General features: G+C 41.1%; 1 protein-coding gene across 1 annotated transcript in view; it reads right to left on the reverse strand.

The window, feature by feature from the left end:
- Window positions 1-11,550, reverse strand: part of LOC121856496 (cysteine desulfurase, mitochondrial-like) — a 41,834-nt gene extending 30,284 nt beyond the window's left edge. Inside the window, exon 1 of the mRNA XM_042352090.1 lies at window positions 11,343-11,550. Coding sequence (XP_042208024.1) covers window positions 11,343-11,442 — 100 coding nt within the window. The 5' untranslated portion in view covers window positions 11,443-11,550. The remainder of the gene's footprint in view (window positions 1-11,342) is intronic.
- Window positions 11,551-17,421: the final 5,871 nt, after the last annotated feature.

The raw sequence follows: 17,421 nt of genomic DNA on the forward strand, positions 1-17,421 counted from the left end.
TAAGGTCAGAGAGAGGAAATGATCGATGAAAGTGAGAAAATAAGCAAAGCATTAAACAGCTACTTCTTATCAGTTTTCACAGAAGAAATTCACGAGAAAATGCCAGAGGTGGAACTGATATTTAGGGGAACTGAAGAAAAGAAATTAAAGAATATCACTATCAGAAAAGAGGATGTTCTTAAGAAGATAAACAAATTAATGAAGACAAAATCCCCAGGGCCGGATGAAATTTTCCCTCGAGTCTTGAAAGAGTGTAGGGAACAGATTAGCGGACCCCTCGTAAATTTATTTACAAAATCATTAGACACGGGAGTTGTGCCAGACTTGTGGAAGCAGGCAAATGTAGTACCCATATTCAAAAAGGAAGACAGAGCATCAGCGTCAAATTGTCGGCCGATCAGTTTGACGTCAGTAGTGGGGAAATTTCTTGAATCAATTATAGCAGATAGCATCCGATCGCATCTAGAGCAAAGCAAATTAATCTACGACTCTCAACATGGGTTTACAAAGGGAAAAATCTTGTCTAACAAATCTGCTGACGTTTTTTTAGGAAAGTCTTCGAGGTAGTAGATAATGACGAAAATTACGATGGTATTTACTTAGACTTTACCAAAGCATTTGACAGAGTACCGCATCAGAGGCTTCTGAGAAAAGTTAAGGCTCATGGTATCGAGGGTAAAGTTTTAAATTGGATAAAATCATGGCTCACCGATAGAACGCAGAGGGTCAGAGTACATGGTGTCAAATCTGAGTGGGGCCGTGTAACCAGTGGGGTTCCCCAGGGGTCAGTACTAGGCCCACTCTTGTTCATAGTCTACATAAACGATCTAGATACTGGGATCAGCAGTGACATAAGCAAGTTTGCGGATGACACCAAAATAGGGCAGCAGATTAATTCAGGGCAAGGTGCAAATGCATTACAGGAGGATCTAAATAAACTGCAGGGGTGGTCTGAAGAATGGCAAATGAAATTCAACACCAGCAAGTGCAGCGTACTTAATATTGTAAGAACAAATACTGCTAATGTATACAGCCTTAGCAACATCAACCTAGAGAAGTAGACTTGTGAAAGAGACCTAGGGGTACTTGTAAGCCCGGACCTACGGCCTAGAAAACAATGCGTTAATGTTCGAAATAAAGCAAACAGAGTATTAGGTTTTATATCAAGAAGTGTATGTAATAAGAGTGCAGAGGTCTTATTGCAATTATATCTTGCGCTAATCAGGCCGCACCTCGATTATGCGGTTCAGTTCTGGTGCCCTTACTATAGAATGGATATCAATTCACTATAGTCGGTGCAGCGAAGAATGACGAAAATGATTCCGGGATTTAGAAACCTTCCATATCAGGATAGGTTAAAGAAATTAAACTTGCATTCCCTAGAAAGACGAAGAGTGCGGGGAGATATGATAGAAGTATTTAAGTGGGTGAAAGGAATCAATAAAGGCGATATAGATAAAGTTCTTATAATATCCAAACAGGATAGGACTCGGAGCAACGGATTTAAGTTGGATAAGTTTAGGTTTAGGAGGGAGATAGGAAGGAACTGGTTCACAAATAGGGTGGCGGACGAGTGGAACAAGCTTAGCAACTTTGTAGTAAGTGCTGGAAAGTTGGAAAGTTTCAAAAGGAGGCTGGATAGATTCATGGATGATAGAGAGTGGTAGTAACTCTCGACAGGAGCTGCCATGCACAGGCCAACCGGCCTATTGCAGACTCCTTATTTTCTTATGTTCTTATTTCAATGGGATATTGGGTTATTGGTTCCAACTCACAGAAAAAGTACATACAAAGTACTGTATACCAGTAATAGAATTAACAAAACATTATATATAAACTAAATACAGTACTGTACTGTACAGTGTACTGTACAATAATAAATAAAAAACAATAGAAAACTGTACTATATTTTAACTTACTTTGAGGTGTATACAGTGACCCCTCGTTTAACGAACACCTCGGTTAACGTAATTTCGATTAACGAACTGCCTTCCATAAGGATCTTCAATTCGGTTAACGAAAAAAAATTCCGTTAACGAAGTTCTTATGAACCGACCTCAACATGTTTTCGCTTGCACTGACTGGGCAACCAGCTTTAGTATCAGTCCGCCAATACATTAATCGGTTCTAGGGCTTAAATTCTTTACTATTTTAGTAAATATCAAGAAGTTTATACTATTCAATAAATTTAAAAGTTAAATATTCAATTTTTTAGTCATTTTAACAATTATTGAACATAATTGAAGGTAAAGTGACTAGTTTAATGCGCGGCATCCAGCCTCTTAACACAGCAAACAGGAGTTAGTCTCTCTCTGTTTTCACTGGAGGTAACATCTTGCTTGAGACTCTCTTCAACTAAATGCTTTTTTTCTGTGTTTCCAAGCAAATTATTGGTCATTTTGAAATATATTTTACATATTGACAATATATAATGCAGTGCAGTGTTGATTTAAAGAAAATAATCTTGAATTACACCAAGAGAGCTAAAATTTTATGGGTGAAATGGCGCCATGGGGTGACTTCTCTTCCACCCCAATGCCTTCTCTTCTTCCTTCTCCTCCACCCCCATTCTAAATCCCATCATCATCATCATCATCATCCAGGAGCCTTCTACATACACACCTCAAATTAAGTGAACTTTTCTACCATTTTTGTTGAATTTAGGAAATTTTCGGTGAGCTGGAACCAATTACCCAAAACCCATTGAAACAATGGTTTCGGTTAACGAACTTTCCGGTTAACGAACGACCTTCTGGAACGGATTGAGTTCGTTAACGGAGGGGTCACTGTATGTCGTATTGCCGGCAGCTTTGTTTACATATCAACAGCTGATTGTAGAGGCAGTCGATGATGACATGTGCATTGGTTCTAATGCCTTCTTCATGTTTCATAATAATTTCTGCACTGTATATTATCAATATGTTAACTAAAATTCAGAATGACCAATAATTTTAATATAAAAAATGCAGAAATAATCAAGACACCAACTTTCTTGATATTTACTTCACTGGAAACAAATGTAAACATAGAACCAATTACTGTATTGGCGGACTCGGCGATCAGCTGATCCGCACAACAAAGCGTGTTTGTTGTAAGGATTTCGTTAATCGAAATGAAAATCCTCATGGGAGCTAATTTGTTAATTGAACCATTCGTTAACTGAGGGACCACTGTATAGTACTATGAATCGTGTTGTATGGGCAGCTAATATCCATTGAACTAGTTTATTTGCTGAGTAATATTCATATATTCAAAATAGTATTTCTGTGTTGCACAGTAAAGCACAATTAATTATCTAATAACATTTATTTACAGAGCCGGTCAGCCGAGAAGGTTGAACAACTACTGCTGCTGGCTCCCTCCCGCTGGGAATTTCACCCCAACCAGTGAAGTCACAACCAATCACAGAGCTTTTCGCAGTCATGTGACTTTTTAGCAACTTTAACCCTTATTTTTTACACTTTTTGGCCCAATTTATTTTAAAATTTCATTACCATAGTGAATTTAAGCGTTTTCTTTACCCATTGACCTGCCATCTTATGAAAAAATTCAGACCGTCAACTCATCCAATTTACGCTAGAAGAGACCCATTACAATTAATAAAACAATTCCATGGCAGTGAAATGAGCCCTAAAAAAAAATTAAATAAAAAAAAACTCCGTGGCTGAGCGTAAGTTTTCATGCACATATGTGTCTCAGGCTCCGAGGTTGAGAGGGTTAAACACGACAATCCTCGTCACCGAAAGAGGGTGATTAAAACTCCAGCCGTTAGACCCTGCTTATGGTAAGTAGGATAACCCAGAATTCTTCTTTACAGTAAACTACAGTAATGTACAGTACAATCTCTCCTCGACTTACGACATATTCGACTCACGACAACCTGGACATACGACAGCCATGGTCGTATAAAATATTTTTCACATTACGTATTTTTGAGTCCCGACGTTTGGTCGTAATGTGACGCCGTACGACAGCTTGGGCTGGGCCACCTCATGGTGTACAGCATCCACGCCGTAGCCCCCTGAGTTGGTGTTTGGCCGTCGTTGTTGTTGTTAGTGATCGCGCTGTGTACTGACAAAAAAATTTTTTTGTAAATTCCTTTAAAATGGCTGGCAATCATAAAAGTGAGCGTTCTCGTGGTGCTGAGAAGAAAAAGACAGTCAATTACTTTTGAGATGAAAATGAAAATAATAATGCAATATGAAAATGGAAAAATGGTAGCAACCATTTCACATGACCTTGGCTTCTTTCATTCGACGATATCAACAATTTTGAAGGACAAGGAACAAATTCGTGAGGTAGTGAAAGGATCAGCATCTATAAAGGGAACAATAATACAGGTTGTACCTCTCTAGTCCGGCAACCTCGGGACCTGACCAGTGCCGGACCATGGAAATTGCCGGACCATGAAAATTCACCCTATTCCTGGATAGATAGTGACTTGTGCTTATGCTTGGAAGCACTAGCAACACTTTCTCTGCATCATGGTCTCTTTGAAGGGTTAAATGTCGTATAGTAGCTTCTCAAATTTCGCGAGTTTTTAATTCTTAACGTATTTTATTGGAACACACAAAAAAATAAATAAATAAAAATTTTGACGGCGGAAACTTGAATTTCGACGGGTTTGAACGGCCCGCCAACGTGCAGACGACGTGCATAATCGTGTAAACAGCGTCATTTCTCTTATGTACAAAAGATTCATTATTGTTTATTACTGAATGTCTTTTTTATTGAATTAATGTTTATGTGTGCAAAATGAGCAATACAATTCATTAATAATACGTAGAATATTAAAACACACGAGGAAATGACACAGCATTGTTTTCGTTGATTACAAAACCAGTGACTGACTGGTTCTACATATAAAACTGAAGAAAATAAGACCTTGGTTGTAGCTGTAGTAAAATTAATATGGTTGTTTTAAGTAATGTTATTTAATGTTAATAAATGGAACAATAGAAGTAGCTAATGATAATGGTAAAGAAAAAAGAGAGATCGCGTATGTAAGTGCGCATGCGCACATGTGAAAACATATCGTCATTACTTTACATAAGAATATGAAAGCAACACTTATTTACTGTTCATATATATTTTAATTAATGTTTCTGAATTTGTTTTTATTGAATTAATGTGTGTGTGTGCAAAATTAACAATACAATTTATTAATAATACGTGGAATATTAGAGGAGACGAGACGGCTGCCGGCATTGTTTATGTTAAAGCTTACAAAACCAGTGACTGATTGGTTCTACATATAAAACTGAAGAAAATAAGACCCTGATTTTTAGCTGTAGTAAAATTAATGTAAAAAAATTAATATGGTTGTTTGAAGTACCTGTAATGTTATTTAATGTTAATAAATGGAACAATATAAGTAGCTAACCATTAATGGTAAAAAAAAAAGTGAACTGAGCGTATGTAAGTGCGCACATGTGAAAACATATCGTCATTACTCTACATAAGAATATGAAAGCAACACTTATTTACTGCTCATATATATTGAAGGGTTAAATGTTATACTCTGTATAGACAAGCAGAGAGAGAGAGAGAGAGAGCAGCCGAACTGCCGGATGTAAACAAACCTTAATTTCCCGCGGCTTTGTCGTTGTTGTTTTTTTACGGGGATTAGCCCACCCGGGCATAGGTCACTGACCCACATTGGGGCCTGAGGGGCAAAAATTTAATACTCCTGTAATAATAATTCAGATCAAGTAAAAAAAAAAAAAAGCTGCCTATCTACCTATTGGACAAACTAAAATCGTTCCGGACCACGGGAGTTTCCGGACCACAGAATGCCGGACTAGAGAGGTACAACCTGTAATGAAAAAAAGACAAGGTATGGAGAAATTACTTGTGATGTGGATGGTAGATCAGCTGCAAAAGCATGTACCCTTAAGCCTTCTAACCATACAGACTAAGGCAAGAAGCCTTTTCGAAAGCCTGAAAGAGCAGGCAGGAGATGACTGTGACCAAAACTTCACAGCAAGTCTTGGGTGGTTCCAAAAGTTTAAGAAACGTTACAATTTGCACAGTGTAAAGATGAGTGGAGAGGCAACAAGTGCTGATGTGGGTGCTGCTGAAGCTTTTAAGGATAAGCTAGATCGTGTCATCGTGGAGTGAAATTATTTGCCTGAGCAAATATTTAATGCGGATGAAACTGGCTTATTATGGAAGCGCATGCCAGAACGGACACACATCCACAAAGACGCAAAAACCATGCTGGGATTCAAGGCATTCAAGGACGGAATCACACTTCTTTTGGGGGAATGCAGCTGATTTCAAGGCAAAACCCTTCATGATATATCATTCAGAGAAACCAAGGGCTTTTAAAAATGTCAGCAAGCACACACTGCAAGTGTTTTATCGCAGTAATAAGAAAGCATGGATGACCCTAGCACTGTTTGAGGATTGGTTCCTGAGCTGTTTCATTCCACGAGCCAAGGAGTATTGTCTGCAACAAGGGGTTGCGTTCAATATTTTATTAATTTTAGATAATGCTCCGGGACACCCACCACACCTGGATGACCTGCACCCTGATGTTAAGGTAGTCTACATTCCACCTCACACTACCTCTATCATCCAACCCATGGATCAAGGCGCTATTGCTGCCTTTAAAGCGTATTATTTACGTACGACCTTCGCTCAGGCTGCTGCTGCTACTGAAGGTGAGAAAACGTTCAGAGAGTTTTGGAAGGATTACAACATTTTGCAATGTATACAGTACAAAGAACATACAGTAGCTGCAGCATGGAATGAGGTTACAGGTTAGTGCATGAATGGAATATGGAAGAAGGTCCTGAAAAGATATGTGAAAAGTTTCAAATGATTTAATGAAGTTGAAGCAATTTCGGAGATTAGTAACAAGACAGTGCAGATGGGTAAACAGCTGGAGTTAGAAATTGATAATGAAGAAGTTGAGCAGTTGGTGGAAAGTGTAGCAGAAGAGCTAAGTAACGAGGTTCTTATTGAACTGGAAGCACAGATAATTGCAGAAGAAGAAGAGAGAAAATGTAAAAGAAGAACCTGCACCCCCCAAAAAGTTTTCAGTGAAACAAATGGCAGAGGCATTTGCTACTATTAAATAAGGGGATGCAAATGTTTGACGGAATGCATCAAAATGTTGAGCATTTTTCAAAAGTTGACAGACTGATACAAGATGCACTTGCTTGCTACAGGGAGATTTACAATGAAAAGAAAAGGCAAACTGTGCAGTCTAAATTGGACATTTTTTAAGAAGTCCCCCACTGCTGTCTCCTCATGCCCCACCAATGCTACCTCTTCACTCCCTAAAGATGATCCAATACCTTCAACAAGCAAGTATGTTAGCCTGTCTGAAGAAAGCGAACTTGATGACCCACCCAGCCCTGTCTCCTCCTCTGCTTCGTCCAATTAATGTAGTCTTCATGCTTAATTAAAAAATTATTGAGGCCCCATGTGCATTCAGCTGACTACATTAAAGGTAGGTGCACAGTAACACTTTGTTCATTTTTCATTAGTGATCACTTTTACTGTACTGTATTTCATTTTAAAATTTCTATGTATTATTTTCGCCTTTTCAACTTACAACCAAATCGACTTACGATCTGGTCGTCGGGACGGAACCCCGTCGTAAGTCGAGGAGAGACTGTAGTTACCTGTACTGACATTGCACTCAGTGATACTTAAGAAGGTGATATGATTAATACATGTATGAATACAGGACTTACACAGGTGTACTTTAGAAAAAGAAGTAGCTAATACAAGTACGAATCAATTGAAAGTTTAGGGTAGGTTTGAAAATCTTTGATGATAGACTTGAAAATATAAGTAATTGGATGATAAAATTGAAATGAATGACCTGAGGATTGAATTAAAAGCATGATTTAGAAATACAGAAGATACAGAAGAGGAACAATTTTTTTTAAATTTGAGATATCATAAAAATGGGAAAAAAACACACCAAATGAATATAAGGACCCTATTGGATATAGGGATCTGAGGACTTTGTTGGCTATTTTTTGTGAATCTGCAATGTCTCGGTACAATTGTTCATCTGAGCTTCACATGATCAGCTTTGACCATCCAGAAAGCAGTCTGTACTGTACAGTACAGTACTACTTTTTCTCTTGAGAGATTTACACATGCACAAAAATTTCATCAAGAAGAATTCATTTGGGTTATGGCTTTCTTGTGACAAAAACACACAAAAACAAGAAGAGAATCACTTAATGCTAATCCATTGGTTAAATGAGGTAAGTTTTTGTAGCACAGTACAGTATTAGAACTTTTTAAAGGCTAGGAAAGGTTATGTCACAGTCTCAAACATTTGATTGGTGGTTTTATTTGTGTGTGTGATTAACCCCACATTTTTCCTCATCTTCAAAAACAGGCTCACTTTCTGCAAATCACTGTTGTATCTAGAAATAAGCATCAGCGACAAAAATCACGATGAAAAGTTTTATAAGAAGGGTGTTCATATACCAGGATGGTCCATCCCCCATAAAGCCCTTCAAAAAGGTGCTTTCCAAGTACTAACACTGGTCAAATAAAGTTCATGACAAAGAACCCAACTACTTGAACAGCTAGTAAGCTTAAAAGTGGTGAAATGATAAATAAAACAAATGGAGTCACCAGACAGTTGCCTTCATTAGGGCACCTCAGGTACTCAAAAGAAATTAGAATGCCTGCAATTGCTTAGCTTATAAATTATGGTACAGGTGGAAGAGACCATTCGCACCAGAAGGACCACTGTGTGTGTGTGTGTGTGTGTATATATATATATATATATATATATATATATATATATATATATATATATATATATATATATATATATATATATATATATATATATATATATATATATATATATATATTATTTTTCTATTTAATGTGGTGGAAGATAGGTAAGTTTCTTTGGTTAGTTAGGTCAGGTTCTATTAGGTTCTAGTAAATGAACACAATCAAACAACTCCTTCTAGTGCTGTTCTCAGACATTACCAAAAATCGAAACAACAATGCACAGGTTAGAAAGTCAGGTCATGTTCTAATGTGTTGTGAATTCTCAATTCTATTTTCATGTTCAATATCATGCAAATAGTATTTCCAAATATTTTGGTTCAATTCCATAAGTTATTTCTGGTGCTAACAGTCTCCTCCACCTTTACTGCTTCTAAGTGTTGTGATGGCACCTGGTGTAAACTGTGAGTTTATTCAAGACCAAATGGAAGAAACTGCATTTTGGTAAAGTTTTACTTTCAGACAACATGGGAGTCTTAGAACTTTTATCTTTGCAATCAATAGTTTAGACAATTCTAAGACACTTTCATTCTATGATGTTTCCTTCATAAATGACCTGACCTGACCTAACTTCCTAACTGGTGGGCTCCACCCCCCTCGGCATACTGTATATAAGTCATTTGCACGGCAAACGTTATAGAAAGAAAAGTGTCTTAGAATTATCTAAACTACTGATTCCAATAATTAAATTCCTACGACTCCCTGGATGATTGAAACTAAAATAATACCTGCAATGGTACCCTAGGTTAGGTTAGGTTGGATTAAAGTAGCTTCCTATTAGCTTCTGGTTTTGCTCTCCCCCACCAAAAAACCCAGAATGGCTAATATTGATGACTAACCCACCGACGAGTCATTTGTTTTAATGTCTATTTTCTTACTATACTTTCATCAGGGAGTTCTGATATGATAACAATTTCTTCGTAAAATTATTCGCCTAGGCGCGCACTACTTTGTCTTCTTGCGTTATTGTGGCGGTGATGCCATATCCCAGATGTAAATAGCCAATCATATTGACGCCAGAGTACGTCTATGAGCCACACAGTCCGGCAGGCAGCATTTACGTCCATAAAAAAAATTTAAAATTACACCATATCATAGCAAGATCTTTCTGTTTGAGGTAGTTAAAAAGTGGCTATTTCTAAATTAAACCTAACCTTAGTTTATAAAAACTCCACCCCCCGGCATATTAAATTGGGCTAATATGGTGGACTTCACAGCTGTTTCCCGCCTCTCGATAACAGTAAGTTCGCCCACGGCTGGTGTTAAGTTATGCTAGGTTGTTAGGTTAATTTAAGGCTAGGTTAGGTTAGTTTAAGGTTAGGTTAAGAAGTTAGGTTATGGTTAGGCTAAGGTTAGGTTAGGTTAACTTGAACTTTTAAATAACATTTTTTAACACATTTGCCATAACTACGGCAGTGTCCACTATAAAACACAGTGATATTGCGTAATTTTTAAATCATAGTGGATATTTTGCCGCGACCGTCTAAGTTCCCACTAATGCTATTTACCGGGAGTGCGCTCTGACTGGCTAAGTATTTTCTGTTTAATATGACAGGGGATCTGCTCCCCTGCTAGGAGGTCAGGTAAGTTAGGTAGATTTCTTTGGTTAGTTATGTCAGGTTTATTAGGTTATAATGATAAGTTTCCATGCACAACAGAAATATGGTTAGGTATGTTTACACCTACACAACCAACGGCTCAGTGAAATAAATGCCAAATGCCACCAGTTATGGTCAAATATAGTTCTACTCTGGTTCGCCGATAATGGACGATTAGCCAATCAGAGCGCACTCAAGGTAAAGTAGCATTAGGAGGAACTTACCGGTCACGGCAAAATATCTACTGCCTTTTTAAATTCGTTTTCTATGAAAAATCAGCAGCAGTGAAGTAAACAATTACCACCCAATTCCCATGGGTCTCCCACGATTGTTGGAGGAGATCGGTGATAACTCAAAAACGACTCATTTCTGACAGAAATGAAGGTCAAATTCAAATGAATCACACCGAATAAAATGGAAAAAAAAAAGGTATTTTGCAGTTTCTGCCAATACACAGCCCAATGTTTTAACCATCCCCAACCTTTAGATCTCCTTCTTTAGAGTACAGGTATTACTAACCCAATTTCAACAAGGGGGGCAAAGAATAATAGGTTAGGTTAGGTAACTTGGGGAGGGGGGGAATACACGGCCGCCTGTTTTAACCATCCCCAACCTTTAAATCTCTTTATTTGGAGTATTTATAACCCCTTTTCAACCAGGGAACAAAGAATAATAACGTCAGAAATGAATTTTAAAGTTTTCCATACTTTTGGGGGGATAACTCTAAAACGGGTACTTTCCCCTGGAAATAATTGTCAAATTCGATTAAATCGCACCAAAATACACAGGATAAACTAATTTCTAAACTACTAGGGCATATTGGCCGAAAACAATTTATAGTGAAACTGCAGTTTTACCCCAGCCTTGACCGACACTGGCGCTGGTTCAGTACATAAGAGACGTTATGCTAACAGGCCGATCAGTGACTAAGAGGGTAAATTGAGTATAACTCCAAAGTAAACTTACCTAAACATCTGACACCTGCAATGCCACCTGTTAATTTCTGTGACAGGCCACTTCTCAAACTATGACACACAGAATGTGCTAGTCGGAACTGTGAAAACATTTTCGTTAGTTATTAGAATCTCCGAAATGACGCGACGTAATACACCAGCCTAGTGCCGACCTTCCCCTAGGTGCATGTTTCTCGGCAAGGAAGGTAAAGTAAGGAAGCTCAACTCCTTTTTCTCGGCAGGGAAGGTAGAGTAAGGAAGCTCAACTCCTTTTTCTTGGCGTGTATTCTCCAGTGCCGCCGTTCGCTGCGCCATCTAACGCTCACCGATATGACTGAGGCAGAATGCATAGAAAACGAAATATGCCATTGTGACTTAACTATACTAACATTGACGGATTTATAATCTGGTATATATATATTTATATATTTATTTATACGTCATTTATTCATTCATGAAGAAACCCTAACCTCATTATCATTTGTAAGACGTCGTTCATTCCAAAATGACTGAAATTACGGTCTCGAGTAATTTTTTCGTGGTTAAACACATTTTTTACAAGATCACTATTGTAGAGGCATAAAGGTAAACAAGAATGTTATAATGCACTTTATTATATAAAGTAACAATAACAAGAAATACATAAAGGGCTGAATCACCACAAGAATATTATCCATGTACACACACACGCATATATATATATATATGCAAGTAAATCACTGTAGGTGCGCGTGATCTAGGTATATGCTGATAACCACAAGGAAAGAAGAAAACACGAAGTTCCCAAGCGCTTTCGTGTAATTCACATCTTCAGGGGTGAGTACAGACTAAGGAGAAGTACAAAGTAAGGTGTATATATACAGAGGAGGGTGAGATCAGGTCCACAATGGTTAGGTATTAGGTAATGACCCTACTAATCTTTAAATAGCACCGCAACGGTCGGTAGTCAGGTCAGAGGGTAAGGTGACCCAACCTTCTCACCTGGTTACAATTCATCTTAATTACAAAATTGTCCAGTTTGTACATGCCATTACTCAAATTCATGTTGAATGCTTCGGTATGTTTAATGAGACTAGATTCTATGATGTTCCTACTGTCAATTGAATTACAAGGTAATATTGAGGAGGCATTATCCCAGTCAATGCAATGCTTGTTATCCCTCAAATGAACAAACAGAGCATTGGATTCCTGACCTGTCCTATCCTAACACTATATTTATGTTGTTTAAGTCTAGTTACAAGATCTTTACCTGTCTGGCCTAAGTAAAACATATTACATTCCTTGCAAGGAACTTTATATATGCAACCAATTGTGTTGTTAGGGGAGTTCTTGATTAACATTTGTTTAACAGTGCATGAGTTTTTAAATGCCACATTGACGTTCCAGGTTTTTAGTTGTAACCATGCTGCCTTCCCAGCACCAAGCTGCATTGTACATCCAATACAACATGTATACAGAGACAAAGCGGAGGTCGGCTATCAAGCCAGGCCTACTTCCGCTGTATAAACTCTCAACCTCGCCGTGAACTCCCTTCTTCTACCTACAGGTACAGCCCCACAACACCTCACCAACCAGCTCCCTCAGCAAGCTCCTCACCCAACAGGACCTCTGAGCAAGCTCCTAACCATGCAGCAACTCCTCAGCACTGCACTGTACATTCAATATATTTATATAGAGAAAACGCATTGAGAGTTTCCTTTCTCCAACCCATCCTGAGTGTGAGACCACATCACAAAACCCCACAGGCTCATATACGAACGTACATGTAAGATATCTCACACTCAGGATGGAGGTAAGAATAGAAACTCACAATGCATTTTCTGTATATATATTGTATGTACAGTGCAGTGCTGAGCAGTTGCTGTGTGGTGAGAAGCTTGCTCAGAGGTCCTGTTGGGTGAGGAGCTTGCTGAGGGAGTTAGTTGGCGAGGAGGTTGTTGGGAGGTCTTGCTGGTTCTGGAGAGTAGCGTAGAATGATCTCCTTGACTTGACTTGACGTCTGTAGATAAGGTAAAAGGCTATTGCTTGTAATGCTGGGTGGGAGGGCCGGGGTTAGGATTGGAAGTACTTTGGTGGCAATTTGGGGGAGAGAGGATTGGTTTAGGATCAAGGAAAAAGAGGGAGGAAATTTAAAGGAAAGTAAGAGATTGACAGTATCTGGCTCAACCAGATACACTGAGGTTATAATAATTATATTTGAACTTACATCTTGCGTGATTAGGTTCTAGCTCTTAAGCCTTTTTCATTAAGTTAAAAATATGTTTATTTTTACAGTAGCCATTGTTCCAAGGAAGGGGTGACGACCTCTGGCCAGATTCTTGTGTTGCTGGCTGAGCAAAGTATCTTTTGTTTTAATAAGAGTGGAGGGAAGGGGCAAGAAGACAAGGGTTGGAAAGGCCAAGGATAGTGTCCTTTGGTCACTCATATTTTTAATGAAACATTTTCATGTTTTAGAGAACTGAAGCGTTTTGTTTATAGAAGGGAAGTTTAATTTCTAAGAAGAGGTGTAGGATCCAACTTACTACTTTCGTTCACAAGGAGGTGGTCCTATCTTTTTGGTTTAATTGAAAGATTGAAGCTTGACTTGAAGGTACAGTATTTAATGGCTATACAGTTCTTTTTGTTTTTGTATTGAATTTGATAATTTTTAGATGTATTTTGGCATTGGTGGTGGGTTGTCGACTCTTATTCTGCTTAATCTGAACCAAACGTGTCCTTCTCTTGCTCTTCTTACTGGTTCGTTGTCGAGCCAGTTTGCTACAGTTTTTGAGTCTAACTCTCGTACTTTTTCCCATGTTCTTTTGGCTTGGATGTAGATGTCTACGTTTACTGCGATGATGTTGCTCTTCTGTGGAGTTCTTCGTTTGTTACTAAATGAGTTGGTTGGTACAGGCGGGTAGCACATTACTGATTTTATTAGTGCCGTGTATAATTTCCTTTTGTTTGGTATGTTCAGGTTTTTAAATCTTCTTATTTTTGAGAGTTTGCTAAGTAGTTTGTGGACTTTTTCGTTGATGAAGCTCTGGTAACCATTTGTTGTGATTTTCAGTTCCAGGATGCTGCCTTCGTTGGTTTATGGGTAAATTTCTCCATTACTTACCTCCGATCTTGTCAACCGGATCAACGCTCCTCAGTCGAGCAACACCTCACAAGACACCAGGGATCTGCTGCAATCTCTACACTGCAGGATGGACACCATTGAGCAGTTCTGCTCCTCCACGCCTGCTGCTGGGCCTGTTCCTACCCAACACACCACGTCCTACAAACCCCGACGTCTTTATCCTGCCCCGGAAACCGCCGCCAGCTCCCAGCACAGCGGACCTACCCTCTGCTGGTACCACCAACGCTTCGGTACCAATGCAACTACTCGGGAAACGGCATCAACGGGGATTGGTAGATGCCACAGTCCCCGCCACTTCAGGCGTCTCACTGCTGCACATCACCGACTGCATCTCCGGCAGGAAATTCCTCGTCGACACAGGTTCATCGGACAGCAATATCCCTCCCTCACTGCAAGACACATCAAAGCAACCCTCTTACGACTTGTTCGCTGCCTACGGTACCCCCATCGCCTCCTACAGCGCAAACATCCTCGCCTTAGACCTCAGTCTTCCCAAGACTCTGCGCTGGTCGTTCGTGGTGGGAGACGTCTGTCAACCCATCCTTGGCTTCAACTTCCTCACCTTCCACAAGCTCGGCGTCGACCCAAGCCACCTCTGCCTCATCCATGAGCCTACAGCACGCACGATCCGGGGTACACATGCTGCAGACACCGACACTATCACCTGCCTCTCACCGTCCAACGAGTTCTCCACCCTGCTCGAGAAGTTCAAGGAACTTTTCTCACCCCGAGTCTCTCCACCACCACCTACGTCAGGAATTTTCCACCACATCGAAACTAAAGGACCTCCAGTCTTCTCACGCCCTCACCGCCTTTGCCCTGATCTCCTGAACGCAGCCAAGGCAGAATTCAACAGATTCCTGCAAGACAGCATCATTCAACCTTCAAAGAGTCCCTGGGCATCACCTCTCCACATGGTTCCAAAGCCATCATCCAACGACTGGAGGGTATGTGGTGACTACAGAGCTCTGATCCTCGTCACCAAACCTGACAGGTATCCTATTCCGCATGTCCAGGACTTCCACCACAAACTCCATCACAAGACCATCTTCTCGAAGATCGACTTGCAGCGTGACTTCCACCAGATTCAAGTAGCACCTGCAGATACCCAGAAGACTGCCCTCACCAATCCGTTCGGTCTCTTCGAGTATGCCTTCATGAGCTTTGGGCTCCGCAATGCAGCCCAGACCTTCCAAAGGTACAGGGACCACATGCTTCGCAACCTCGATTTTGTCACTGTCTACATAGACGACATTCTCGTCGCATCTCCGACGCCTGCCAAGCACCATCACCACCTACAGCTCCTTCTCCAACGCCTACAGAACAACATGAAAGTTCACCCTGCCAAGTGTGTCTTCGGAGCCTCCTCTATCGACTTCCTCGGTCACAGAGTCTCGCGGAGCGGCATCCAACCCCTACCACAGAAGGTAACTGCCATTAAGGAGTTCCCCAGACCTGAAACGGCGAAGAAACTCCGAGTATTCCTGGGTTTAGTCAATTACTACCACCGCTTCATTGCCCACGCTGCTACCGTCCTAGTCCCCCTCTACGATCTTGTCAAGGGACTCCCCAAGACGTCTCACAAGCCTCTCATTTGGACTCAAGAGGCTGTTATGGCATTCAACACTATCAAGCAGCACATCACACACCTTACCCTCCTAGCTCACCCTGCACCCAATGCCCAGACCACTCTCACAGCAGACACTTCTACTGTCGTGGGCGCCGTCTTACAACAGGAGATCAACGGAATTCTCATGCCCATTTCCTTCCTCTCACAGCGGCTTCAACCACCACACCTCAAGTACAGCACCTTCAATCGACAACTCCTGGCCGTATACCTTGCTCTTAAGCATTTCCAGCACTTCCTCGAGGCCCGTCAGTTCACCATCTTCACTGACCACAAGCCCCTTGTCCACGCCTTCACTTCAGCCTCCCAGGCACATACACTTCGTGTCGTTCGCCACTTGGCTTACATCTCGGAGTTCACCAGCGACATCCAACACATAAAGGGTAGCCACAACGAGATCGCTGACACCCTCTCTCGTTATATATCCAGCATTCTTCCCTCATCTCCACCCTGGATTACAGACAGCTCGCCGTAGCTCAAGAGAACGACGAAGACCTTGCAGCATACAAGACATCTCCCTCAGGTCTCGCCCTTCTAGAACTCAACGTTCCCGGCATGAACATCAAGTTGTGGTGCGACATGTCCTGTGGGCAGCCTAGACCGTCCGTGTCTTATATCCACCGCCGCGCCATCTTCGACCGCATCCATGGTTTCAGCCACCCAGGTGTACGGGCCTCCCAACGCCTCCTCACGCAACGTGTCGTCTGGCCCGGCATTAAGGCCGATACTAGGAAATGGGCTGCCCAGTGCCTGGCCTGCCAGTCCTCTAAGATACATCGACACACACGGGCTCCCTTAGAAACCTTTTCTATACCCAAAGGACGCTTCCAGGTAGTGCACCTCGTCGTGGGACCTCTTCCATCATCCTGCGGCAACACCGACATCTTCACCTGCATTAACCGTTTCATCAGATGGACAGAAGCCATTCCCATGCCCAATGCTACAGCAGTCTGCCGTACTCGCCTTCCTGTCCTGTTGGGTCTCCCGTTCCGGTCCCCCCACGACCGTCATCACTAATCGAGGAGCCCAGTTTGAGCCACAACTCTGGCAGAGCCTCCTACAGTTCCTCGGCACTTCAAGGCACCGCACTACCGCTTACCACCCTCAATCCAACGGCATGGTAGAGTGGTTTCATCTGCAGCTGAAGGACGCAATCAAGGCACAGCACGACCCTTACAGTTGGACGGATGCTCTATCCCTAGTGCTCCTCGGCATCCGTGCATCACACGAGGAGGACATGGACTGCAGCCCAGCAGATCTCACGCTAGGCGAGCCCCTTCACCTACCCGGGGACTTCTCACTTACTCCTGACCTCGATCACTCCACTCCCGCCGTCCGTCACGA

The sequence above is a fragment of the Homarus americanus genome, unplaced genomic scaffold (genome assembly GCF_018991925.1).
Source record: "Homarus americanus isolate GMGI-L3 unplaced genomic scaffold, GMGI_Hamer_2.0 scaffold1024, whole genome shotgun sequence".
Taxonomy (NCBI): domain Eukaryota; kingdom Metazoa; phylum Arthropoda; class Malacostraca; order Decapoda; family Nephropidae; genus Homarus; species Homarus americanus.